Source organism: Ranitomeya imitator, chromosome 5, assembly GCF_032444005.1.
Source record: "Ranitomeya imitator isolate aRanImi1 chromosome 5, aRanImi1.pri, whole genome shotgun sequence".
NCBI classification, from domain to species: domain Eukaryota; kingdom Metazoa; phylum Chordata; class Amphibia; order Anura; family Dendrobatidae; genus Ranitomeya; species Ranitomeya imitator.
The window spans coordinates 233887383-233914495 of NC_091286.1; the positions used below are offsets into that span (position 1 = coordinate 233887383).

Consider the following 27113-nt stretch of genomic DNA (forward strand, 5'->3'; position numbering starts at 1 on the left):
CACACACACACACCCTCCCTCTTGGAATTATAAAGGCAATGGAAAAAAAAACATTAGAAAAGTTTAGTCTCTGTATAAGCCTCATGCTTAACTGGTAATACTAAGCCCTCTGAATCGCACCTTTAGAGAAAATACTAGTTGCTAGCTGTGTACATGTATTGGTGATACTGTGACTGGTGTGTATAGTCGCAGTATAACCTATGTAACATATGTACAGCAGTATCACCTATATACTGTATTTATAGCTGTCACAGTATTCCCTATATAATGTATATAGACTGCTGTGTATGCAATATATATTATATAGGGAATACTGCGACTGCTATAAATACAGCATATAGGTGATAGTGATTATAAACAGCAGTAGTGGTTTCACATATATTGTATATACAGCAGTCTATATACATTATACAGGTGGTACTGTAAGTACTATATATACATTAAAACAAAGTTTCCTTATTGGGACTCACCCAAGTCCCTGAGATGGGGGAGGATGAAGAGCTGAGGTGGGTCCATTGTTGGGCGTGCAGAGGAGCGGATCCCTGGCTGGGACTGGTGAATACAGCAGGAAACAAAAAAAAGATGCTCTGACGCTGGTACTAGCCAACGTCAGACAGAAGAGCCCAGCGCATGCTGCAGCGGCCCTTTGAAACTTGTGAAAGAAGGCCCTGTGTGTGCACGCTCTCATGCTTGCACACTCTGACAAGGGCCGCAGCCTTTAGTAAAGACGTTTTAAAAGGCTGGCGGCCCACTTTGTATTACAGATCCGCCAGCCCACCGGGCATCTGCCCGCCTCTGCAGATTAGCAATCTGGGCCTGGCGGTTGTCTTGCTCATGAGGCTACTTTCACACTAGTGTTTTCTGCAATCCGTCACAATGCGTCGTTTTGCAGAAAAAACGCATCCTGCAAAAGTGCTTGCAGGATGCGTTTTTTCCCCATAGACTTGTATCGACGACGCATTGCGACGGATTGCCACACGTCGCATCCGTCGTGCGACGGATGCGTCGTGCTTTGGCGGACCGTCGGGAGCAAAAAACGCTACATGTAACGTTTTTTGCTCCTGACGGACCGCTTTTTCCGACTGCGCATGCGCAGCCGGAACTCCGCCCCCACCTCCCCGCACCTCACAATGGGGCAGCGGATGCGCCGGAGAAATGCATCTGCTGCCTCCGTTGTGCAGTGCGTTAAACGCTAGCGTCGGAATCTCTGCCCGACGCATTGCGACGGGGAGATTCCGACGCTAGTGTGAAAGTAGCCTGACTTATCATTTCTACCTGATGTCTGTTCCATTTGCACACAGGCAGGAGAAATTGATTCACAATCAGTGTTGCTCCATACCTGACAGGTTGACTTCACAGAAGTGTGATTGACTTGGAGTTATGGTACATTGTGTGGTTTAAGTGTTCCCTTTATTTATTTTTTCAGCAGTTTATATTTATTGTGACTCTTCTAGACAAGCCACCATAGTTTTGTTTGGAAAAGCCGATAGCCTAAATTTTAAATTGACCATGTTTTCAATTCCGTTGACTGAATTGAATAGCTTGCATTGCAGATGGGTATGTCTTGGATTTATTTTCAGTTTACTCTAAGTGCACCTCCATTTATTAAGCAGAACCCAGAGATCACTAGAGGCATTAGAGTCCATTAAGTGACCACTTCTTCATTATGCTCTCGATCCCTGACGATAATCGTTTGTGTCTATAAATGCCATCTTTTATTATTACAGAATCATTCCTTCATAGGTTCTGTCGGTTTTAGTTGTCTCCAGCACTTTGATCTTTTCTTTTAGTATTATGCTAATCCGTTTACCCACATTACTCATCAGATATGACTGTAAGAGCAGGTTCATACGGGGCATTTAAGTAGCACATAATAGTCCAGTTCATTTTAGCACCAGGTTTCATGCTTTACCTCCAAGATGTTGCTTACTTAAAATCAAAAGGAGTATATTGACAACATGTACTTACGTATATGCGCATTTTATTCTTTTTGTCTGCTTAAAACAATGTGGGAAAAATAATCAAAATTAAAGCATTCCAAAATCGTATTAAAAAAAACTATACTGTTTACATATTTAACCCCTCCATGTCTCAGACAATTTTAGTTTTTACGTTTTTTAATTTTATCTACTCTATTTCCAAGAGCCTTTTTTTATTTTTCCATTTACATAGTCTTGTGAGTATAACGTGGCTTAAAAACAAATTGAATAAATACCCTGCAGTAAGTAAATAGTAATTGTACATGTAAATAACGTAGGAAACTTGGATAACACTATTTTGATCAAAAAACCATATGTACCCAATCAGGATGGTCTCCTCTATCTGCCAGCTGGCCTCAAAAGATGCGGCCAGACAAGGACTCCGGCCTGACTGTGGAAGTTTATATAGACTGAGTACACAGCCCAAAAAAGGGGAGCCATGCTCCTGTATGCTCAAAACACTAAAGCAAAACCATCCAGAGAGATGAGTTTTGGACCATATGCTGGTATAAGAACGATGTGTACACATTCACACTGTGGCCAATAGAAAATATAACCTAGGATAAAAACAGTCATTTACAGACATGGTGTTAGTAAATATTTTTATTTTTTATTTTATTTTTCATGGGGAAAAAAAGGCTCTCCAAATTTTTAAATTTTCAAAATTGTTTACTTAAAAAAAAAAACAACAAACAAAAAACTTTATTTTATTTTTTTTCTCATTTTTACTTTATTTTCCTGGGGAAATTGAAACTATGGCTTCCCTATTAACAATCAACACACACCTGCAAAACTATGGCAACAATGCAAATAACAACAAACAAAAAACAACAAACAAAAAACATCAATTTTTAATAAATGACAAATTGTTCATAATAAATCCGTAGGTTAATCAGGCCAAAATCCATTAGCATATTTGGCCCGATTCCCTCATTTCAGTAGGTCTGCCATCTTAAAAAGCCACATGTCTTGCAGCTCTGGTTTAGAATTCAGAACAGTATTTTTTTTGCCTACTCTATTACAGCTACTGCTACTGTAATTGTGCATAATACAAGGTTTCAGCTTGAATTAAACCTTCTTCTGACATCTTCATACTTGCCTCTGCAGTAGAGTTCAAGCTATCTGTTGTCTCTTGGTGTGAGTACTAGTACATACAAACAGCCAAGAAATGGTGTCTCGCAGCTTCGTTATGGAGTCAGAACAAAGTAAATTAGGTCACTTGCATTTTTCGAGTGTTTTATTGCGTTCTTGACACTGCCTTTTTTTGTTTCTTGTTTGTATTTCGTGTTTTAAATAAAGCTGCCTTGTTGATACTTCCTGGTATTTCCCTCTGACAAAACTTTATTGACATAGTGGATTACATACGTTTTTGATGTTTTTCTGCTGCAGATGCGCACTAAAAAAGCATCCACATTTTTCATCTGCAAATTTTCCACACCTATTGCAGGTCTGTGGAAAAAAGTCAGCAAATAAAGCTCAGTGTACCCGCAAGAGAAATTGACATGTGGTACAAGTGTCAAAACCACAACATATCAGTTTACACTAAGAAAAATAAAAGCACGGTGGGCGTGAGATTTCTATAAATCCCACTCACTTTGCTCGAACTGTAAGACTGTAAAAATACGCCGCATCAACAGCTCGTCGTGCCCACACAGCCTTAACGAAGCAGTCGTATGTGCCTTAGGTGTTTAATTGAGAGAATACAATAGCAGTTCACAAATAAATAGGAAATGCAAGTGTTTTCAATGTCAAAAATGTAAAGTGATTTTTTTTTTTACTTTCAATTTTCAAATTACTCTTAGTTAAGCAGCTTTAGCTTAATATTTTACTTAAGTTAATATTTAACCCTTCACAAAACATCTGGATGTTACATTTTTAAAAATAATAACTTTTCACTTTGTCACCTTGGACTTCTCGTGCTAAACTCATGGTGTTTGACCTATGTGACCCAATTTACTTTATTCTGACTTTTTTTGCACAGTTTGCACGTGATCACAATAACGTTAAATCCTTACAAACTATGTTAAATCCTTAACTATGTTAATCATGAAACATTTATTTATTTTCACAGTGCTGTTTGCCGGTGTGATTTTTTTAGCGCCAGCCTTTCAGCAAATACAACATTTTCACGTGAAATTAAAATAATTAAAGAAGAAATATGCACCACCAATTCTTTCCTTCTCATTCTTTCATTTCTACACTTAAAAGGAACCCATCATCATGATGTAACATGTTAAAATAAGGGTATAATGGCGCCATAATGGCGCTTTTATACTGATTTTAGTAGATACCTGTAGCGAAGATCCATAGCCTGGTTCTAGTTTAATTCATGTTAGAAATTTTGATGCAATAGCCTCTTCGTGGATAGAGGCGGAACTGTGGGTAGGGTTTTTGGCTCTGCCGCAGCCCCTATGCATTTCTATGCGCCTCCTTTTATGAAGTTTGCGCTAGCAACACCCTTGCTGCTGCCAGCACTTGCACATATTAATTCTCCCAGTGGTCTTCAGCAAAATGATGCCGGTGGCAGCGCATGCTCAGATTCAGACCTCGGCTCAATGATGATCTGAGATCTCAATCTGCACATGCGCCACCACCAGCGCCATTTTGCTGAAGACCATCAGATGTCGATCTGCGAATGCTCCGCCTCAGCACCATTTTGTTGTAGAGCACACAAAGATGAATGTGCGCAAGCGGCAAGGGAGGTGCTGGTACAAAATTAATAAAGGAAGATTGTTCAAAGAGGGGTTGCGTCAGAGGCAGAAACCCACTCCCAGTCACGCCCCAAAGTTCCACCCCAATGCATTAAGAGGATATTGCATCAGTTCCTCTAACGTGAATTAAACAAGAACCGGACTGTAGATTTCTTCCCTACAGATATCTATTAAATCAGTATAAAAGAGTCATAACTTTATTTTAACATACTAAATCACGATGTCCGGTTTCCTTTAAAAGAGCCTTCTGCAAGTGCGCCATAGCTGGTCCCTAACGTAGAAGTACGGTACTTGTGGCCCTCTGAAGTAAACACTTTACAGCCCCTCTCCTCTGTGCTGAAACGGACTCTGTCAGCGCAAAATGACTATTCAAACCAAGCGCAACATGGACGTCTGAATGAGGCCTAATGCAGAGAGATGAGAGCACTTCATATTTAAGGGCCGCCTCCAGAGCACTTGCCAAAGTCAAATTTCATTTTCTTTTTAATACCTTTTAGGCTACTTTCACACTAGCGTCAGAATCTCCCCGTCGCAATGCGTCGGGCAGAGATTCCAACGCTAGCGTTTGACGCACTGCACAACGGGGGCAGCGGATGCATTTCTCTGGCACATCCGCTGCCCCATTGTGAGGTGCGGGGAGGTGGGGGCGGAGTTCCGGCCGCACATGCGCGGTCGGAAAAAGCGGTCCGTCAGGAGCAAAAAACGTTACACGTAACGTTTTTTGCTCCCGGCGGTCCGCCACAACACGGCGCAAGCGTCGCACGACGGTTGCGACGTGTGGCAAAGCGTCGCAATGCGTCGCTAATGTTAATCTATGGGGCAAAAACGCATCCTGCAAACAACTTTGCAGGATGCGTTTTTTTGCCATAAACGACGCATTGCGACGTCTGGCAAAAAACGCCAGTGTGAAAGTAGCCTTAATACCTCTACTAACTTAAGGTTTAAACACATTTTCGGGTCCCCCTTGTAGTACCATCAGCAGTTGTGTCCATGGAGGACTCTTGAAGATTAGTTGGCCTGTAAAAAAAAAAAAAATGTATTTTTGTAAAAGTTGCTTAAAATTATTAATTGTCAGTAAGTCAATGTGTTATGCCAAACTTACATTTACCGGATTTCCTCTGTAACCTTGTCACTGTATTTATTCAGATTTAATGAAATGTAATATCATATACAGGGATTACCCATATGGTAGGGGAGAACGGAAAGGCTTTTTTTTTATGGAGTGATTATAGTGCTGCTGCTGGTCCCATGTACATGTATTATTATGGCGTGCTTATTAATTTTATAACTCTTATTTGCTTTTATGGGTTACCAATGTAAGGGATGCCTTTCCCGTGTCATTAATTTTTTGCGGCAATTTCTTTTTTTGTGTCAGTGACGTTTTATTATATATTGATGTCATATAGTAACAGAGTAATCTCACCTGCTGATCTGTAGCTGATGGATCGGATTATTTTTCTATAGCTATAGAGCAACTGGCTCAACAGGTCTGCAGTAAATGGAGATGCTAAAGGAGAAGCAAAGCCTATAATGCTGTGCCATGTCACCGATTAGTGCGGTAACAGGAGGTGGATCAGGCCATTGTCACATGTGTATTCTCTCATTGGCTACATTTCGGATGTCTGGCGAGAGCTTCTAGTGAAAAGCTAAAATCTAATTATCATGTGCTGCCCCCTAGTGTGGGCCCTGGGAATACCTCAAAGAGAAGGAATTTACGCTATTCACATTGTGACTGACCTATTTCACTTCTTTTATGGTGAGCTGATTTATACAATGTAGATGACCATGTGACTGAACACAGTATATTTTTCCTGGATAGATATACAATGGAATAACTCATGTTCAACATTGTACATTTGCATCATAGTTGTCAAACCCCTGGGAGACCGAGTTAGGCTACAAAAAAATAGCGACGTTGGGAAAATCCCCGTCAATTCCTGCTAAGACTTGGTGTCACTGCTAGTGATACTGTTTTGTATTTTTTTTTTTAAATAGGACCATTTTTTTTTGCTCTTATTTTATTCCCGCTCCTCCCTTCTTTACCAGGTGGGGAGTAGCTAACAGGATTCTCTGGGGACGTGTCTTTAGGCTGGTGCATTATTATTCGGTGACCTATGCCCCCCTGCAACGACCATACAAATAAAAAAAAAAAAAAACTCATACCACTGTAACTATATGGCAGATTTAAAAGAATAAAACTGAATATTCGGGAACACAGTGGAAAATTACAAAAACAAGAACTAGCCACCTTTCACCCTGCGACCGGTCAATACTGAAGGCCACCGTTACACATTAGATGGCTGGTGGCTGAACCATCATGTGGATGACTGCTTTATTTCCACCATACACAGGAATGCTCAGCTTTGCCTCGCGCTTCTGTGTTCTCTATAACAGTGCCGCTGCCTGACTTTTAAGACGGAGCCTTATCTCCGCACTAAGCAAAAGGAGTGGCCACTGAAATTAAACATCCTGGATCCTGGGTACTTACAATTGCTCATTTTGCCCTTCTACCCAGCTAATTCTTCTCTTTTCCATTAGGTCTATGACACCACATGATTAGAAAAACTGACTAGCTGAATCCTTCTACGGTCTATGTAGAATCAGGAGGTCAATCTTCCCTGTACCACCCATGAATCACTGCAAAAGTGACTGATAAAGGAGCAGCTGGGTCAGTAATTGAAGAGAGGAATGATTTTTGCAGGCATAATAGACTTCCTGTTTCTACATAGAGCAGAGAAAAGAGAAGAATTAGCTGGGTAGAAAGGCAAAATGAGCAATTGTAAGTACACAGTGCTATATAATAGGATGACTGCAATATATTAGGAGGATTAAACTTAAATAGCAGTTCTTCTGTAAGTGGAGAAATGGCTATATAGATGTTTTTGGGAAATGAAATAAGGCGCTTCCCGCTTAGTTGCAGCTCTGACTTACTCGTAGCAAATCTCAATTATTATTCCCCTAAGCCAACACAGGTTATAGAAAGTTCAGATCTCACTTGCAGCACGATTATGTGCAGGGTGCAGAATCTTCCTAATTCTACAATTCTTTTTATGATGCTGATTATGCAGTAGACTTCCATATCTCAGCCGGTTTTCATATAGTAGACCATTTTTCATGCATTTACCTTATTAATAACGTGAATGCACCCATGTATTTTTTTTCTTTTTCCATTTGCATTATTAGTCAAAAACATTTAGACATGTTTTTTTCTACCTATTTGCATATTGCATAATTATGAGGAAAAAAATTATCATTGTATTTAAGTGGGGGAAAGTGTTGCTGTCCCCTGACCCCATGTTTCTAATGACTAATATGTTAGTTGGGCTATTAGTGAGGTGCCTGGTGTTACCTGCCGCTTAGACAGTTACCGTAGTGTCACAGTGTGGGATATGATGTGTGTATTTTGTATATAAGATGTAGTATTTTGGCATGCTTGTGGAGTTAGATGTCAATCCTGCATTGAGCAGGGGGCTGGACACGATGACCGTGGAGGTCTTTCCAACGCTAACATCCTATATATCTATAGGTGTAAGGCAAACGCCTTGCTGATGTGATCACCCCTCGGACAGCCAGAGACTTCACCAGGGTTAGGGCTCATTCTGATGTCAATTTTTGTGTTTCAGTGCTACCCGTATTTTTCAGAGATGGCACTTGTACATATAGTGAATGGGTACGTTCATATGTCAGTGAATATTTGTGCAAAATTGCACAGACATGTCTGATTTTGATAGAATGTCTCATCATAATAGTCAGTGCAAGTCTATGGGTCCGTGAAAAAATCAGGCAGCACTCTAATGCCAAAAAAACTGAAAATTGGCCCAAACTATAATAAAACTCCAATGACACTTGGTGAAACTTTTTCTCGTTTGAGGAAAACTGATGTTTGAGTGGATTGAGGGAGGTCAAAGTCCTCTTCATCGTACTGTTTCAACTGATGACTTAAGTGGTATTATCAAGTTTTGAAAGTTCCAAAGAGCCCCATGTGAGGTTGATTTATGCGCAGTTACGCTCCATTCATTCTTATTGGTATTCTCAAGTTTTGAAAGTTATCAACTATCTAACAGATGGGGAATAAGGTTCTAATTGCTGGCGGTCTGAGCTCCTTAGCGATAATGAAAACCGAGGTCCTGCAGATCCCCGTGTGAATGGGGCAGGGGGGCCGAATTAATTCTTATTGGAGTGCCGAAGACCGGCCAAGTGCTTGGTAATTTCTGGTGGTCACATTCAGATTGAGTGGAGCCATAGTGCACATGATCGACCACCACTCCATTTACTCTGGGCATTTCACAGTCTTGGTGGGGGGTCCCATCGGTCAGACTGCCAGCAATCTGGATGTTATTCCCTCTTCTATGATAAAGGGACAACTTGCAAAATTGATGAGATAACTTTAAATTATTGTGAGTGCTAATATGTTTGTGTGCCTCGTTGGAAGAGTAACTGTTATGGTTACCTGCGTGTTCAGGCAAAAGGCAAAGGGTCAGGGAAATCACAAATTATCTCTACAAGTTCTTTGAAGGTCAGTCATACCCTGTAGCTGGAATAACAGGGGTATGCATGTATACAAAGAAGGGTTAATATAGAAAAGACTGCAGCTCTTCTATGAGCACTGCAGCCCTTTTAAACAGCAGATCAGTAGAGGTACCAAGAGTTGGACCACCACCGATCTGATATTGATGGTCAAACTAGATCTTACACACATTTTTCTCATGCAACTAAAATGTACCATCAAACTGCACCAATTCAATGAATCAATGATGATGTGATAGTCGCAGTCCTCAAGGGTTCTCTAATTGGCAAATGATAAAGCCAACTCCATGATGTTGTTTTTGCTACCAGGCCTCCGCTATACAGACACTTTGTTGCTGGATGTTCTACAGCGGGTCTACCTGCCATCCTCAGAAGACATGACTTGATTTAATGTACCGGAGAGTTATATTTGGTGTGGTATAACCACCAAAGAAGGTCTAGGCAATCCTAAACTAATGGATCAGTATAATGTACAATACAACAATTTGGAGAGTGGGAATTATGAGATGCTTTACCTTTTTTTTTTTTTTTTTTTTTTTTAGGCTAGGTTCAGATTGCCTAGCGCTAGCGGGTTGCGCTAATGCAATGTGTTGTAAAGGGGTCGCGTTAAACGTCCCCGCGGGGAACGGATCGCGGGCGCGCCACAAAACACCGGCACATCGCCAGCGCGTGCCGAAAATGGCACGCGCTAGTGATGCGTGTCCCCACTGCAGTTAATGGGCGCGCTAACGGACGCGTTGCACGGCGTTAATTTCGCCGTGCAACGCTGTCCGTTAGCGCGGTCCCATTAACGCAATGGGAACCTAAAAAGGATTGACCATTCTGTAAGATTTTCAACTATAATATGGTAGCAGCATGGTGGCTCAGTGGTTAGCACTGATGTTTTGAAGGTGTGCGGTACTGCGTGTGTCTTCGGTTCCATGTTCTCCCTGTGCTTTGATTGGTTTCCTTCGGATACTCTGGTTTCCTCCCATACTGTTAAGACATACTGATAGGGAAGAATAACGTTTGTGAGCTCCGATGGGGACACTGATGATAATTTATGTATGTCGCTGCGGTATATGATGGCGTTATTGAAGCAAGTAAAATAAAATATTTCTTATAACTGATAGAAGTAAAATGCCTGTAGTGTACAGGCCTTGGTATTAATAATGGGATCTGTCTCTGAGATTTTAACTATGGCGTTGTCCTGTCTCGTACGTGGACTATACAGAGTGTCACCATACTACAATACAGGGAGAAGCTTTTTTCCTGACACATCGGTTTCTTTTATCCTGCCATAAACTAATTTTCAGCTTCCTTTTAGAACAGTAATGTCAGGGCCCTGTAGTCTACTCCTCTCACCACACCCTGCTTATGACACTTGCGCTCCATAGGGCACTTGTTTTGTAAACTTGTATCATTCAGTTACTCATTGACTGTTAAATAGTTTGTCTGACATACATAGATTGGGTAGGAAACAAGATATTTAACACTATTGCAATTTTCCCGATTAGTGTTTATTGGCATATTTTATTTCCTACTTCTAGTGTATTTACAACAATACAAATATGTCGATCATGATTTCAGATTTGTGTTGCCTAAATTTCCCAAAATTTTCTATACCAAGAAATCTATAAATGTTACAGGTTTGGGCTCAGATGTCGATTGTGCCCAGCAGATGCGCCGTCATGTCTGGATTATTCAGATGCAGGGGTTACCTATAAGTGCAGGGGGTCACAATCACACCCAGGCAGTGTAGACTAGAGAGGCCCTAGTCTATAGTGCACCATATGAAAAGACCATTACTATTAAAGGCCTTTGATAGCTGGGAGCTCACAAGCTTCAAGTTATGCAACTATAATGTGAGGAAAACCTCAATATGTGACTTGGCAGCTATAAAATATTAGGTTGTACACACAAGCATACTATTAGGTTTTGTATACTGAGCTTAAATACCTCCACTCTGTTTTTCAGCTCCTGATGGTCCTCATGGTAAAGAGAAGAAAATGTCATTGAGTCAAGCAAGAAAAGACAATGTTCTCTCCAAATCTGGTGAGCTCCATCGATGACTTATTGTATATTGTAGATTGTTCTGTAGACTTTTGTTAGGCGTGAAACCTTTTTTTTTTTCCTGTCAAAGGCCATTTGGATATTTATACCATACTTCGGGGGTCGTACTAACTCCGCCCACAAAGTGCATCCTGACCATGGCACTGGTTTTAGGACGTAATCTTTCATTGCATGCCCTTCAGTGTTCAGTAGTCAACACTGTATGTGTGTGCTAACAGAGGAAGAAGAAATTAATGAGCTTGTGGCAATCAAAATACACCTCCCTGTCCAAGAATGCGGTCCCTAAGAATCTGCCCTGGGAGCCTGATAAAAGGTCATCAAGGGCCGTAAATGGCCCTGGGGCCTGAGGCTCCCCACCCCTGCTTTAGATGGTGGACGGTCTTCTCGGCTGTCCCTTTCATACACTGGATCACTTGCCCAACTGAGTGGTCTTGTGTTCTCTAACACAGTTGCTGAGAGACCTCTTACCCAGGGGCTTATCTCTGAAAGAACAAAGCGATCAGCAGACCAAAATTGCACATGATCGATCAACTTCTACCCTACAATCAGTTGTTCTCTGCCCCATACACATTAGAGCTTCAGCTAAACCAGTCGATATCAGCAAGTTTGGCCAACATTAGTCTGTGTATGGGTGGGCTTTAGGTGTGTGCTTCATACTAGTTTTTAACCAAAACAAGTACACCACAATGCAGATCAACATGTTATTTCCATAGATAGATATTTTTGGATTGTGCTTATAAAATTGGGCATTTTTGCAAGTTAGGCTTAGTAAAATTCACAGCCATTTTTGAGATGTAAACACTTTTTCTTTATATTTACAGCTCGTCGTGTAGGAGACCGACCACTATTGCAGTCTAGCTTGTAAACAATGTGCTGAAGCGCACACTTCTGGTCAGCTTCCAAACCGTATTTTTAAGCTCCGCAGAAAATTGCAAACTGCGTGTTTTGCTGCTAGCAGCAGTGGTTGGTCTCCAAGGCAACGAGCTGTAAACATAAGTGTTCCAATTTCAAGATTAGCTAAAGATTTTAATAAGAAGTAAACTTCAAAATTGCCTGTATTTATAAACCCTGAGCGACAATTCCCATTTATAACCCTTAAAGTTACAGAGGTTTTTAGTGGTGACACATTGTACTGCACACTGGGAATTATTGTATTTGCTTTGTATGGCATGCCCTTTGTGCAACCACGGTACTAAAACAGTTAAAAAGGACCCGTTCACTCTGTTGACTTGTCTATTTCCTAGAAGTTTTACAGTGTTGTTCCTTTTTCCGGAAATGTATGAATAAACTGGGTGTTACCATTGTGAACACGGGTTGTGTCTGCACAGTCTGACACTATCGAATCAGTGCTGATAGCCAGATGTATAGACACACCCCCATAAGTAGATTGGTAACACCCAGTTGATAAATTATTCATCTTATTAAAGAGAAATGACACAATACAGAAGAAAAGACACTCCAATATTTTTCACGGAGAACACATTCATTTGCTAAACTAGGTGACAGTTAAGAGGTGGCAGGTTCTCTTTAAAGGGACTCTGTCAGCACAGAATGACTGTTCCAACCAGACGCTCGGTGCACCCATGGTGTGGCCAAATGTTGCAATACACCTTTTCACCCACTTGTTTTCTATCTATCTCCATTCTTCTATGGCTCTTTGAAGCAAGAGCTGTCAATCAAAGAAGAGGTGAGTGGAGATGGAGGAGAAAACAACCAGGTAGGAAGGTGCACTTAAATGTTTGACCACACCAAGGGTGCATTGAGCGTCTGTGTTTGGTTGGAACAGTCATTCTTTGCTGACAGTCTCCCTTTACAGCACCACTCTAGTATTTTTTTTTTAATCTTTTTTGTTGGGGATCATGTATGTGAGTGTAATGCTCACATACTCCCAAGTAGCCATCTTCACATGTTCTCAGCCCTGTTACAGCACCCTGTGGACTATAAATGGAAGCATATACTCACTTACCATTCCATTCACACTGGGGACTTTAGGACCCCCTTTCTTGTGATCAGCGAGGGTTCCTAGAAGTGAGACACCTAGCAATTCTACATTTATCACATTTTTCTGTCTTCTGAATAAGTGCTATGTTGTTTGTGGTACAGCCCTTTAACCCTTACTCATAGTAGCGAATCATGCACGCATATGTGTTTTCCTGGGATTGGTTGTGTGTCAAAATCCAACGGATGCTAATGCTTTTACTGGATGTCAGGCATAAAGTGTACTTTCTATGCACACGTTGATTTTTCCATCCAAGAGTGGAAATCCCCTACGACAGGTGCAGATCCTGAGTGCAGCAGTAAAGCATTTTGCCGGCTTTTTTTTACTGAACAATATTAATTGTCATTTTGTCCTTTTTTTCAGAACCACATCTCACACTGAAAGTAGATGAAAGGCAACGACTGGCCCGGGAACGTCGAGAGGAGCGGGAAAAGCTTATGGGTATGGATCTTTAGTAAACTTTATGCACGGAAGAACTTGATTTATAGGGTATGCACAAGGTAACATGATTAAGAATTTATGATCTAAAGTATGATATTTGGTATAAATCTAGTCTACACTAACTGAATTGCAATGCTGGTATTGGTGATCCTGTGATCAGAATTGCAGCAAGTTCTTCCATGTGTCAGTTGTTATCTGGCTTGTATTAATCTGAATACAATATGCAAGCCTCGAGAAGAGGAAACGAACACGAAGAGTTTGACTTTTTATAATGCTTCCGTGCCTGACCATCATTGCTCCATGAAACGTATCATCGAAGAATAATAGAACATATTGTAGACTTCCTCCATGTGTAAATGTCACTTATCTGCTCCAATTTTTACGGAACTGGTTTGGCACTTTAACTTGCAAATGTGCTCTCATTACTAGATGTTCAGCTGAGAGAAAAGCATAACGGGCACGTTTTAGATAGAGCCAGGATTTGTGGTCTAGGGGAACCTTTTCTAATTTATCGCACATGGTATTTCCAACCCTAGTAACCTTACAGAAGTTAACTAGCTAAATCACAAGGCATCTAGTGAATTTGGAAAGGCTTGACAGGTTGGGATGTCTCTGGTAACTTGAAAAGCAATGTTTTTAATATGCATGTGCTGGATACGGACAGGCGCTACATAGTTTTATATCCTGGAAGTACCCAAAGGCTGTGCCCACTGAGTGGCTACAAGCAAAGATTTTTAAAACTGTACAAGGGCTATAGAAAGTAGATTTTAGCGTAGTATCATATTTTTCACACGAAGATTTCCATTCCTTTGCTAAAACCATATTAAGAGTGGGTGTCCGTAATAAACATAGGCCTTGGGTAGGGTGGGCGGTCAGTTTACCACGGTTTATAAATATCTTCATACAGTTCTAGAGCTGGAAAAACAAATTCGATAAATGCCATCCGAGTGTTTTATTTTTTTAGCAGAGAGCCATTTCTACTGACGTCTTCATACATACGAGCTCTTGATTCCGCTGATCATTCATATGTTTTCCCTAAAATGACACGAGAAAGCTGCTGCCAGATTCCCTTGATAGCACAGTGGCTTACATCCCTGACACACAAAGGCATCAGTTGTTAAAATTCCAAATGTCCGATTTTCTGTCCCCAACATCATCAGTGGGAGGACAATGTTGGGGGCCTTAAGGGTGAAATTTGGCCTTTACCACATTTAGTAAAAACATAAGGATACAATACTTGTTTGCCGATTGGTGGTGTCCAGAGAATACAAACATTTACAGTAAACCTTCCATAAAACATGTCATTTACAGGCAGGTTCTAACTTCACATTCTCCCTGCAGCCAAACTTCCAGTTAGAATACCGCACATGTAAAATTAGCACGGTGGCTGTTGGTAAATACCCTTTTTTTCTTTTTATGACCTGTCCCCTTTTAAAAGGAATTTTACCTAATGCTGAAATGTCGCCATATATTAATGAATACAAAATTACAAACTAGAGCAATGCTGGTTGTTAATTTTAACCCATTTCCCAACATATGTTTTGGGAGGCTTGGACTGGCCCATGGGAGAACAGGAGAATCCTCCGGTGGGCCCCTCTGCAAGAGTGGGTCTTCACCCTCTTATCTGAGCACTTCTTGGCACTATATACATGAATCACTATGCATAGACAAAGGCAACATCGTATTCATTTAACAATCTACCCAGTCCATTGTTACATAAATTTGTGATTGAGGATAATGTTACATTTGCATGTAGCTGAAAAGTGGGGCCCTGGAATTGGTTACTGATGGGCCCTTTGCACCCCAGTCCGACACTGTGTACTGGTATGTCATATATCAGGTCGCTGTGCATGGAGCGGTCTCCGGAGCTGAGCCCGCATCATACCCTACTGAGGTCAGCTGTGATAAACAGCCAACATCTTCCTGTAAAAGCAGTGGCCAGAGCGTGTTCAAATTGTTGCTGTTGAACCACTTAAATGCAGCAGTCAGTCACTGACCGTGTCATTTAAACAGCGCAATTGCTGGTGTGTGCTGGCACTGGCTCCAATTGGCCCCAGCGTGATGCAATTGCCAAAGACCCCCATGGCAACAATCATTGTCCTCCTGTGAAGTTCAGACTGTAGGTGGGTTTCAAAGGACAACATCATTTTGTCTGTTTTCTGCGATATGATTGTATTGCAGCATTGCAGTATATAGAACAAGTGATCCGAAAATCACATCTTCAAGGTACAAGTAAAAAATAAAGTGAAAAAAATTATAAGAATTCAAATTGCCACCCTTTCCCATTTTAAACAAGAAATCAAAAAAGATAAATAAGCATAATGGTGTATCCACGTCTCTAAAAGTTCAATCTATCAAGGTATAAAATTAATGAAACCATACAGTTAATGCCATGAGGTAATAAATAAAAGTTACTACAAAATGCAGGCTCCATTAAAATATGAACTGAAAAGCAATCAAAATGTTACCATACCAAAATGGTATCAATAAAAATGTCTGCTTGCAGCATAGACAACAAACTCTCATACAGTGTGAAAAAAAAATTGACACAAACCAACAAATTGATTTTTTTTCACCGTTAAAAAAATAATAATAAAAAATAAGACAAGTATTGCCATAATCATACTGACCTGGGAAGTCATATTGCCAGGTTGTTTTTACTACACAATGAACGCTGGAAGACCAAAGCAAAAAATTGAGGAATTGGGTGGGGGTTATATTTAAACTTTTGCCGCACTTGGAATTGTTTTCTCATTTTCCAGTACGTTATGTGGTAAAAATGAAGGATGTCATTAAAGATTAGGGCTCATGCGTCAAAAAACAAGGCCTCATACGTCTATGTTGACTGAAAATTAAAAAAGTTATGGCTCTCGGAAAAAAGGGTGGGATAAACGGGATTGCAAAAATGTAAAATCGTCTGGTAATGAAGCGGATAAATTAGTTCCTCTGGTATTGTTGTAGTTTTATAATCTTGGCAAGTTCCGGAGAAGTTTTTTTTATTTTTATATATATAAAAATATATATTTGTATGAAAGGGAAAAAAAATATGGCTCTGCATCTCAATCACTTTTCAAAATGGCCACACAAAAAAGATGCTTCTGTAATACCAAGGGAATCAGAAGCCAGTAAGATCTGCCTGTTCTGGTGAGGATCTGTCTGTGTGACTTTTCCTGTAGACACTTGCGGATTTGCAGCTCATAGCAAATCTGTTACACGTGCTCTGTTTTAAGAACCATGCATTTTAAAATATATATATAGATCTGCTATATTTTAAACACCATTTAATTATATTTCTAGCTATATATTGGCCCAAAAAACATTTGTTAAAATAAATCAGTCTTTTTGTTTAAGCGGTCTTCCTTGATAAGGGTACATGAGCATTAGCACAGCTCATGGGCAACGCGTAAGTTAATGTGGGCATCAGCTCAAGGATTCCTCAAAATCTCTAGAGCTGCTAAGTAGTCTGCTGTTAAGCTCCAGGCAGAATATGACTCCGAGTGACCTTGACAGCCATGCTTTCCTATTATGTGTCTAGTAGTGAAGAGCGAATATACTCGTTACTTGAGATTTCTCGAGCATGCTCGGTTGTCCTCCGAGTATTTTTTAGTGCTCAGAAATTTAGTTTTTCTTGCCGCAGCTGAATGATAAATGATAAATAATTCAGCTGCTGCAATAAAAACTAAATCTCCGAGCACTAAAAAATACTCGGAGGACCCCCGAGCATGCTCGAGAAATCTCGAGTAACGAGTATATTCGCTCATCACTAGTGTCTAGGCATAGCATCTCTCTGTCATCTACAATATGTGCTGCTTTTCTTTTTTTCTTATATTGTTAGAAGTCATTGGACTACTGGCTGAGAAAGCTCTGCACTCCATCAGGTATTTTGTAGATGCTGTTCCAATTTTTGCTCATGTCATCTACAATATATATATATTGTGGTAGATCGTCTCACTCGGTTTCTTGAAGAGCTGACACTGGAATCTTTTCTACTTAAAGTCCACCTGGTTTATTGCGATCCTCATAAGCCACGTCACCAGAAAACATAAATACAGCCTTTGTATGGCAGAAGGTGAAACATAAAGTAACAAATTCATACAATAGTGCTGTTTAGCCCACCTAACTTAGATTCCAGCTTCCATGTAATTTAGCAAAGGACATTCAGTCCAGGAGTCCTGCAATCTCCATACATCCTGCTTTCCTTACCACAGAAGCACATCTCCAAACCTACCCATGCACAAATGCTAGAATGCTGGGTATTTATCCTGTAGAATCCTCCCACTCCACAAGCTGTTCAATCATCCTAGCACTAAACATTGCTGATTAACCCCTCTCATCACTTAGTGTGCTGGATGATTTCTTTCCTAGGTTTATTTTACTGAAACTAACAACCTCAGTGCTTCATATCTCCCCTCTAGTACTTTGCCAGTGTCTTTGTCATATATCCCCCTCCCTCTGCCCAAAGTCGGAGGTTTTGGCATCTTCAGTCACCAAACAGGGAAGTCTAGTCAGGGCATCTGCATTGCCGTGCAGCTTCTCAGGCCTGTGTTCCACATGAAAGTTGAAATCTTGTAGCCCTGTGTTTCAACTCTTGGATTGCCATCTCTGCTTCAAGAGATCATTTAGTGGTTGACGTCTTCGTGCCCTTAAGAAGATCGGTCAGGGATGCAGCTGTCATGGTGAAATTCGGAATACCCTACTGATATTATCCCACCATTCCTAGAAATGCCCAAACCTGTTTCTTGTAGACCAGTTTCGGACAACTTTGGATTGCCTCCACCTTATTCACTTGTGACTTTACTTTGCTTCTTCCGACGAAGCAGCCCAAGTGTTTTCTCTTCTTGTTCCCCATGGCACAATATTAGCTGAAGAGCCCGGCATTGCCTGGGCATAGTAAATATCTGTGGTCAGTTATAGCACCTCACTTCTCTTATTTTCCCATCATGCCTCTCATTTTCCCCCTCACATCTTTCATTTTCACCCTCACTCCTCTTATTTTCCCCCTCACTCCTCTCATTCCCCCCTAACACTTGTCATTTCGACCTCACATCTATCATTTTCCGATCACTCCACTATTTTCCCTCACTCCTCTCATTTTGCACTCACACCATTTCATTTTCACCTCACACCCCTCATTTTCACCTCACACCTCTCATTTTCCCCTCAGTATATACATGTTTGTCATCTCCCTTATATATAGTATACACCTGTATGTCATCTCCTGTATGTAGTATATACCTGTATGTCATCTCCCCTGTAAATAGTATATACCTGCTGTATGTCATCTCCTCCTGTATATTGTATATACCTATGTGTCATCTCCTCCTGTATATAGTATATACCTGTCTCATCTCTTCTGTATATACTATATACGTGTCATCTCCTCCTATATATAGTATATACCTGTATGTCATCTCCCCTGTATATAGTATATACCTGCTGTATGTCATCTCCTCTATATACCTATGTGTCATCTCCTCTTTTATATAGTATATACCTGTATGTCATCTCCTCCTGTATATAGTATATACCTGTGTCATCTGCTCCTGTATATAGTATATACCTGTATGTCATCTCTTCTGTATATACTATATACCTGTATGCCATCTCTTCTGTATATACTATATACCTGTATGTCATCTCCTCCTATATATAGTATATACCTGTATGTCATCTCCTGTATATAGTATATACCTGTATGTCATCTCCCCTGTATATAGTATACACCTGCTAGGTCATCTCCTCTATATACCTATGTGTCATCTCCTCTTTTATATAGTATATATACCTGTAAGTCATCTCCTCCTGTATATAGTATATACGTGTGTCATCTGCTCCTGTATATAGTATATACCTGTAAGTCATCTCCTCCTGTATATAGTATATACGTGTGTCATCTGCTCCTGTATATAGTATATACCTGTGTCATCTCCTCCTGTATATAGTATATACCTGTGTGTCATCTCCCCTGTATATAGTATATACCTGTGTCATCTCCCCTGTATATAGTATATACCAGTGTGTCCTCTCCTCTTGTATATAGTATATACCTGTGTGTCATGTCCCCTGTATATAGTATATGTGTCATCTCCTCCTGTATATAGTATATACCTGTGTCATCTCCCCTGTATATAGTATATATGTGTGTCATCTCCCCTGTATATAGTATATACCTGTGTCATCTCCTCCTGTATATAGTATATATCTGTGTGTCATCTCCTCCTGTATTAGACCTCGTTCACACATTATTTGCTCAGTATTTTTACCTCAGTATTTGTAAGCTAAATTGGCAGCCTGATAAATCCCCAGCCAACAGGAAGCCCTCCTCCCTGCCAGTATACATTAGCTCACACATACACATAATAGACAGGTCACGTGACTGACAGCTGCCGTATTTCCTATATGATACAGTTGCTGCTCTTGTAGTTTGTCTGCTTATTAATCAGATTTTTATTTTTGAAAGATAATACCAGACTTGTGTGTGTTTTAGGGCGAGTTTCATGTGTCAAGTTGTGTGTGTTGAGTTGCGTGTGGCGACATGCATGTAGCGACTTTTGTGAGATGAGTTTTGTGTGGCGACATGCGTGTAGCAACTTTTTGTGTCGAGTTGCATGTGACAGGTTAGTGTAGCAAGTTGTGTGCAGCAAGTTTTGCGCATGGCGAGTTTTGCGCGTGGCGAGTTTTATGTGTGGTGCGTTTTGAGTATGTGCAAGTTTTGTGTGAGGCAACTTTTGCATGTGTTGCAACTTTTGTGCATGTGGCAATTTTTCCGTGTGTGGTGAGTTTTCCATGAGGTGAGTTTTGCATGTGTGGCGAGTTTTGCGTGAGTCTAGTTTTGCATGTGGCGAGTTTTGAGCGGCGACTTTTGTGTTTCAACTTTTATGTGGCGAGGTTGGTGTATGTGTGGTGAAATGTGTGCTGAGGGTGGTATATGTGTTCAAGCACGTGGTAGTGTGTGGCGCATTTTGTGTGTGTGTGTTCATATCCCCGTATAAGGTGAGTATCCCATGTTGGGGCTCCACCTTAGCAACTGTACGGTATATACTCTTTGGCGCCATCGCTCTCACTCTTTAAGTCCTCCTTGTTCACATCTGGCAGCTGTCAATTTGCCTCCAACACTTTTCCTTTCACTTTTTCCCCATTATGTAGATGGGCAAAATTGTTTGGGGAATTGGAACGTGCGGGGTTAAAATTTTGCCTCACAACATAGCCTATGACGCTCTCGAGGTCCAGACGTGTGACTGTGCAAAATTGTGTGTATATATATATATATATATATATATATATATATATATATATATATATATATATATATATATATATATATATATATATATACACTTAATATGAGGGAAATGGGGCATGTTGTGTTAACAAATAACAGATATATTGTACATAAATAAATATATAACATATACATATAAATTCATTTAAATATATTTTATTTTCTATACACTTGGCGAGAGATAGTTACGTACAAACATTTGCCATTGTTTTCCCATGGCGTGTTCCCATTGTAGCGTTTCTATAATTGGTTGCAATGGAGTCCAGCTCTGAAATCTTGCTGTAGCATAAATTGCTGATGCCGTAGTATCATTGCTTAGAGATGGCAAAAAGGACTTTGGAGACTTACGGCTTTTTTTCCAGCAAACAACATTTCTAACATTCTTTGTGGCCATTGCCCTGCAAACCAAGCTAACTTCCTTGGAGCCTTTTGCTGTGAAGAGGCATTTCTGTCAGTTTTAATAAGCCGCTCTTCAGTGTCCGCCCGGTGAACCGTTCATTTTAGCTACACCAATTTATAGCGAGGAACATTTTAAATCTTACGTAATGTCTTAGAAGCCAGTAGAACATAGACCTATGTCCTCGTCTTTTCATTTTCTTTCACTGTCAGCTGCAAGAGAATCGCTGTGGTTAGAGAAAGAAGTGAGAGCGCGGCAGCACTATGCCAAACATTTGGAAGAACGCAAGAAGAAACTGGAAGAACAGCGGATCAAAGAGGAAAGAAGGCGCTCTGCCGTAGATGAGAAGCGAAGACAAAAACTGGAGGAAGAAAAAGTAGGTCACCTTACTTCCCTTACATCTTCTGTTTTAGTGGGTTTTAATATTTTTGTGTTTGAGTTTAGAAATATATTCACTATAAAATGTAAGATTAAAATTATTAAAGGGAATCTGTCACCAGGTTTTTGCTACCTAATGAGCAGCATGATGTAAAGACAACGACCCTGATTCCAGCGATGTCATTGTGCTGTTGCTATAGTTTTGATAAAATCACTGTTTTAGCAGCATGAGTTTAGCAGTAGAGAACTAGTAATCCTCCTGCCATATAGTCCTCCATATTCATGAGCTCTTTATAATCCAACCCCCAACACTGATTGACAGCTGTCTGCCTATTCACAGAGTATACAGAAAGCTGCCAATCAGTGGTGTGGGCAGAGTTATATCAAGCCTATCTCCCTAACAACTGCCGACACGCCTTTTAATGGCGGCAGTTAAGGGTACTTATGTACTTATTCCTCAGTGCCCTCCAGCGTTGGAAAATTTCCGGGGTCTTAGCTATCTGAAAAACATGATCAGGGCTGGTTTTTACGGTCCCCTGTCATGTGATCGCCTTAATTCACCGAATAACGACAATCACAAAAAAAAAAAAAAAAAAAGGTAGTGATTTTCAATTCATTTCTTTCTTCTCTGATATGATGTAGAATATCAGAAAAGAGAGAAATGGGGTCAACCGAGGCCCCCCTCCTGGTACCTCTCTCCCCCGGCCCTCTCCGTCATCTTCCTGGAAGAAAGTGTCAGGCGCATTACTGCGCTCGCTGAGATCTGCCGGCCGGTTCTCGGCAACAATAGTTAATGTTTCCCGTTCTTTCATTTTGATCACTGTGATATACGCTATCACAGTGATCAAAATAAAAAAAATAGTAAATCAAACCCCCCTTTGTCACCCCCTTAGTTACATAAAAATGATAAAATATTTTTTTTTTTCAATTTTTTCACTTTCTTTGCAGTTAGAGTTAGGGTTGTAGTTAGGACTGTGGTTAGGGTTGTGTTAGGGTTAGGCTTGTGTTAGGGTTGGAGTTAGAATTTTTTTTTTTTTTTCAAAGAAAAAAAGAAAAAGTGATGATATGACGGCTAGTGTTGAGCGCAAGTGGTCACTACTCAAGTTTATATCGAGTGCTCGGGTATGCACGGAATATCGCGGATCCCCGCATGTTTTTTGTGGTGTGTCTATCAGCCATGAAACATACGGGGCAGGGACTCGAGCAATGTCACTCGAGCACCTGTGATATTTGGTGCATATCCGAGCGCCCGATGCAAACTGGAGTAGTGAGCACTTGCGCTCAACACTAATGACGACATATTCACAATGACGACCTAATGTTATCAGTTTGTGTCGTATCTGTGTGTTCAAAATGCTTACTAAACCTCTGGATAAAATCCTTGAGGGGTGTGGTTTCCAAAATGGGGTCAGTTGTGGGGGCTTTCCACTGTTAAGGCACATCAGGAGCTCTCCAAACACGACATGGTGCCCACAATCGATTCCAGACAATTTTGTGATAAAAAAAGTCAAACGGTGCTACTTCCCTTCCTGCTGTGCATCCAAATAGTAGTATTCCCCCACATATGGGGTGTCGGTGTACTCAGGAGAAATTGCACAACAAATTTTGGGGTCCTGTTACCCTTGCGAAAATAAAAAAGTTTGAGTCTGAAGTAAATTTTGTGTAAAACGTTAAATGTTATTTTTTTCCTTCCACATTGCTTCTGTTCCTGTGAAGCATATGAAGGGTTAAAGATTTTTGCCAAACTTTAATTTTTTTTCAAAAATAAACGCAAGTGATATCAAATGAATTTTACCATTATCATGAAGTACAATATGTCACAAAAAAACAGTCTCAGAATCACTGGGATCCATTGAAGCGTTCCAGAGTTATCACATAAAGTGAGAGTGGTCAGAATTGTCAAAATTGGCTCTGTCACTAAGGGGTTAACATTCAGTGCTGTGTCCCTGAATTCAGGGTCTCTGCCCTTACATCATGCTGATCTCAGTTGGGGTAGCAAAAACCCGTTGACTTATACCCTTTAAATGGGTTTTACTTCCCTAGAACAATTGTGGTGGTTGTGCCATTCTGCTATGTACAATTAAAAGAAGGAAGGCTACAATAGTATACAGTAGGTACGGAAAATATTCAGACCCCTTTAAATTTGTAATTTTGTTTCATTGCAACCATTTGGTAAATTCAAAAAGTTCATTTTTTTTTCTCATTAATGTACACTCTGCACCTGAGCAAAGGGTCTGAATACTTATGACCATGTAATGTTTCAGACACTCATATCTAAGTCACATGCTGTCCATTTCCTTATGATCCTCCTTGAGATGGTTCTATTCCTTCATTTGTGTCCAGCTGTGTTTAATTAAACTGATAGGACTTGGTTTGGAAAGGCACACACCTGTCTATATAAGACTTCACAGCTCACAGTGCATGTCAGACCAGCTGAGAATCATGAGGTCAAAGGAACTGGCCAAGAAGCTCAGAGACAGAATTGTGGCAAGGCACAGATCTGGCCAAGGTTACAAAAGAATTTCTGCAGTATTCAAGGTTCCTAAGAGCACAGTGGCCTCTATAACCCTTAACCCCTTTCTGGCATTGGACGTACTATCCCGTGCCCTGGGCCCGTCTGACCATGGACGGGATAGTACGTCATGGGCGATCAGCCACGCTCACTGGGGGAGTGCGGCTGACCGAGGCCAGGTTCACCATCCAACAAGACAATGAGCCTAAGCACACAGCTAAAATAACAAAGGAGTGGCTTCAGAACAACTCTGTGACCATTCTTGACTGGCCCAGCCAGAGCCCTGACCTAAACCCAATTGAGCATCTCTGTAGAGTCCTGAAAATGGCTGTCCACCAATGTTCACCATCCAACCTGACGGAACTGGAGGGGATCTGCAAGGAAGAATGGCAGAGGATTCCCAAATCCAGGTGTGAAAAACTTGTGGCATCATTCCCAAGAAGACTCATGGCTGTACTAGCTCAAAAGGGTGCTTCTACTCAATACTGGGCAAAGGGTCTGAATACTTGTGACCATGTCATATTTCAGTTTTTCATATTTAATACATTTGTAAAAATTACTACATTTCTGTTTTTTTTTCAGTCAAGATGGGGTGCAGAGTGTACATTAATGAGACAAAGCAATAAACTTTTTTTAATTTACCAAATGGCTGGAATGAAAAATTAAAAGGGGTCTGAATACTTTCCTTACCCACTGTATATTTAACCTATGAAAAGATGTGACAATATTTTTGGAAAAAATTTTTTTTTGTAATCATACAGGCATCCATTTTATACTGTGGTCAATACTTAGATTATCTTCCAAATTAACAACACCTCTCTAATATTATGCCATTTCTTCTTTGATTTCCCTGTTAAAGGAGCGACACGAAGCAGTAGTAAAACGTACAATGGAAAGGAGTCAGAAACCAAAGCAAAAAAATAGCAGATGGTCTTGGGGTGGCGCCCTACAGAGCAGCACTAGCATCAGCAGTTCAGGTAACGTAGAACACAACAATTGGTTATACTATGAGCACAACAAGACACCAGCTAGGCACAGGAAAACTTCAAAGATAGACTTGGAAAAGATGAGGCACCATATATGACCACGTGATGGTTTAGCTAGTCCATATGGGCATTCTGTCTTGTGCATTTCAGCACCCATTATTGGGCTTCAGGTTGCTACATATTATTGGCATACCATAGTCATAGATTACATGAAGATCTTGCTAAGAGGGTGAAATGTCATGCATATAGTACAAGCAACCTTCACAAAAGCAAGGCCTCCAGTTTGTTTGAAACTAGGTCCGTCTTCATTACAGCTTGTATGGGGTATTTGGACTTTTTACTTTCTGCATGCTAGATTTTACATCAGTAAAGTAGTAAGTGCAAAAACTTCTTTGGTACTGTAAAATCATAAATTCTCAGCCCATCATGATCATATCCTTTCTTTTTTGTTTTTCCTTTTTACATCACTTTTGCATGTTCTGTTCCTTAGGTTACTTTGACTCATCCTTCACCAATGTCGATTTCTCCGACCTGGCATACCATTTCCAAGCCAAGGGTCGTGTCCGAAGAGGTGGTACTTAAACCACTGTGTTTTGTGACTGTTCCTTTAGTCTGTGTGTGATGTAGATCGTGTTTGCTAGCAACCTAGAGTCTCCTTGCCTGTATTGTGGTATTAATGTATTGGAGGTGCAGCCCATACAATGCATAGACATGTTAGCTGTTTTCGGAAACAGTGATTGCAGGTCTACATGTCGAAATAAGTCCTAATCCTGGCTGTATTTCTGCTTGCTGTGTTCTGCGGAGAAAACCAAAACTCATCTGCGGTTATTTACTGCTATTCAATATCTTGACAGTGGGCTTCGTCAGATATTGATTGTTAATCTCTATAACCTGTCCAATTCCTGTTTTCATTAACCGGAGACCACTTGGCAATTACTACCATTAAAAAGCTGATTGTCAGCAGATTCCATAAAACAGCGGCATTCACAGACTAATATCTAGTTAGACAATGTGGTGGCGCTTTTTTATGTATATTGCAGTTCTTTGTCTCCTCCCTCCTTTGTATCACCGTGTTGTACTGTGTTTTTTTGCTATATACAGTATCTTGTGTGCATTGTCTATATATTAGTCTTCCCTTGTATGTGCAGTAATATAACGCTGTTTTATATATTGTCCTTTACTGGTGATGTGAGAGGATCTAAAGTGTAAAGAGTGAACGCAATGGAACTTGGAGAATGACAACTTCAATTACCCTGAACTGAAATGTTGCCCTTTCTTTCTATATAATTTTATTTACGGTAATAAAAAAAAAAATTAGGTAAAAAAATTCCAACAAGAGAGACCCTTAACATACCGTGAATGCAATTTGCAGAGAACATCGCTGTATCCATGTATCCTGTCTGGAGGCACACTTGATACCTACCATGTAATACAGATGCGTTAAACTAGTTATTCGTGACATATTACTTATACAACAGAGATCGAAATACAAAATACAACAAAATCACTACTACTGGTACTGGATTCGATTATTTACCTTATTGTGTACGTTAAAGGGGTGGTCTACTACTGAAGAACCTCTACTGAATGTACCCAACGTGTTCAATAAAGTAAGAAATAAGCATAATTACGTTTGGGACCAGTGGCACTCATCCACTCCGAGCTGTGTTCGTCATCGATCTACTTGCGTCTCCCAATAATCTCGGCAGACATCCCTCTTAATGGAATTATGAAGGTCAAAGCGAATCAGTGCCGATAGGCTTCAGCGCTCACGTGAGCTAAACCATTCCATGAGATCACCCATGGACCACATCTCTGAGTAGTGCTGGTCTTGGCTGAAAGAATGCTT

The 27113-nt window shown here is 40.5% G+C and overlaps 1 protein-coding gene across 4 annotated transcripts in view; it reads left to right on the forward strand.

Annotated features, from left to right (window-relative positions):
- MAP7 (microtubule associated protein 7) overlaps positions 1-27113 on the forward strand; it is a 158855-nt gene that overhangs the window by 92038 nt on the left and 39704 nt on the right. For all 4 annotated transcript variants that reach the window (XM_069725968.1, XM_069725969.1, XM_069725966.1 and 1 more), the window contains 4 exons: positions 11174-11251; positions 13632-13709; positions 21601-21764; positions 25138-25255. In XM_069725968.1, coding sequence (XP_069582069.1) covers positions 11174-11251; positions 13632-13709; positions 21601-21764; positions 25138-25255 — 438 coding nt within the window. The remainder of the gene's footprint in view (positions 1-11173; positions 11252-13631; positions 13710-21600; positions 21765-25137; positions 25256-27113) is intronic.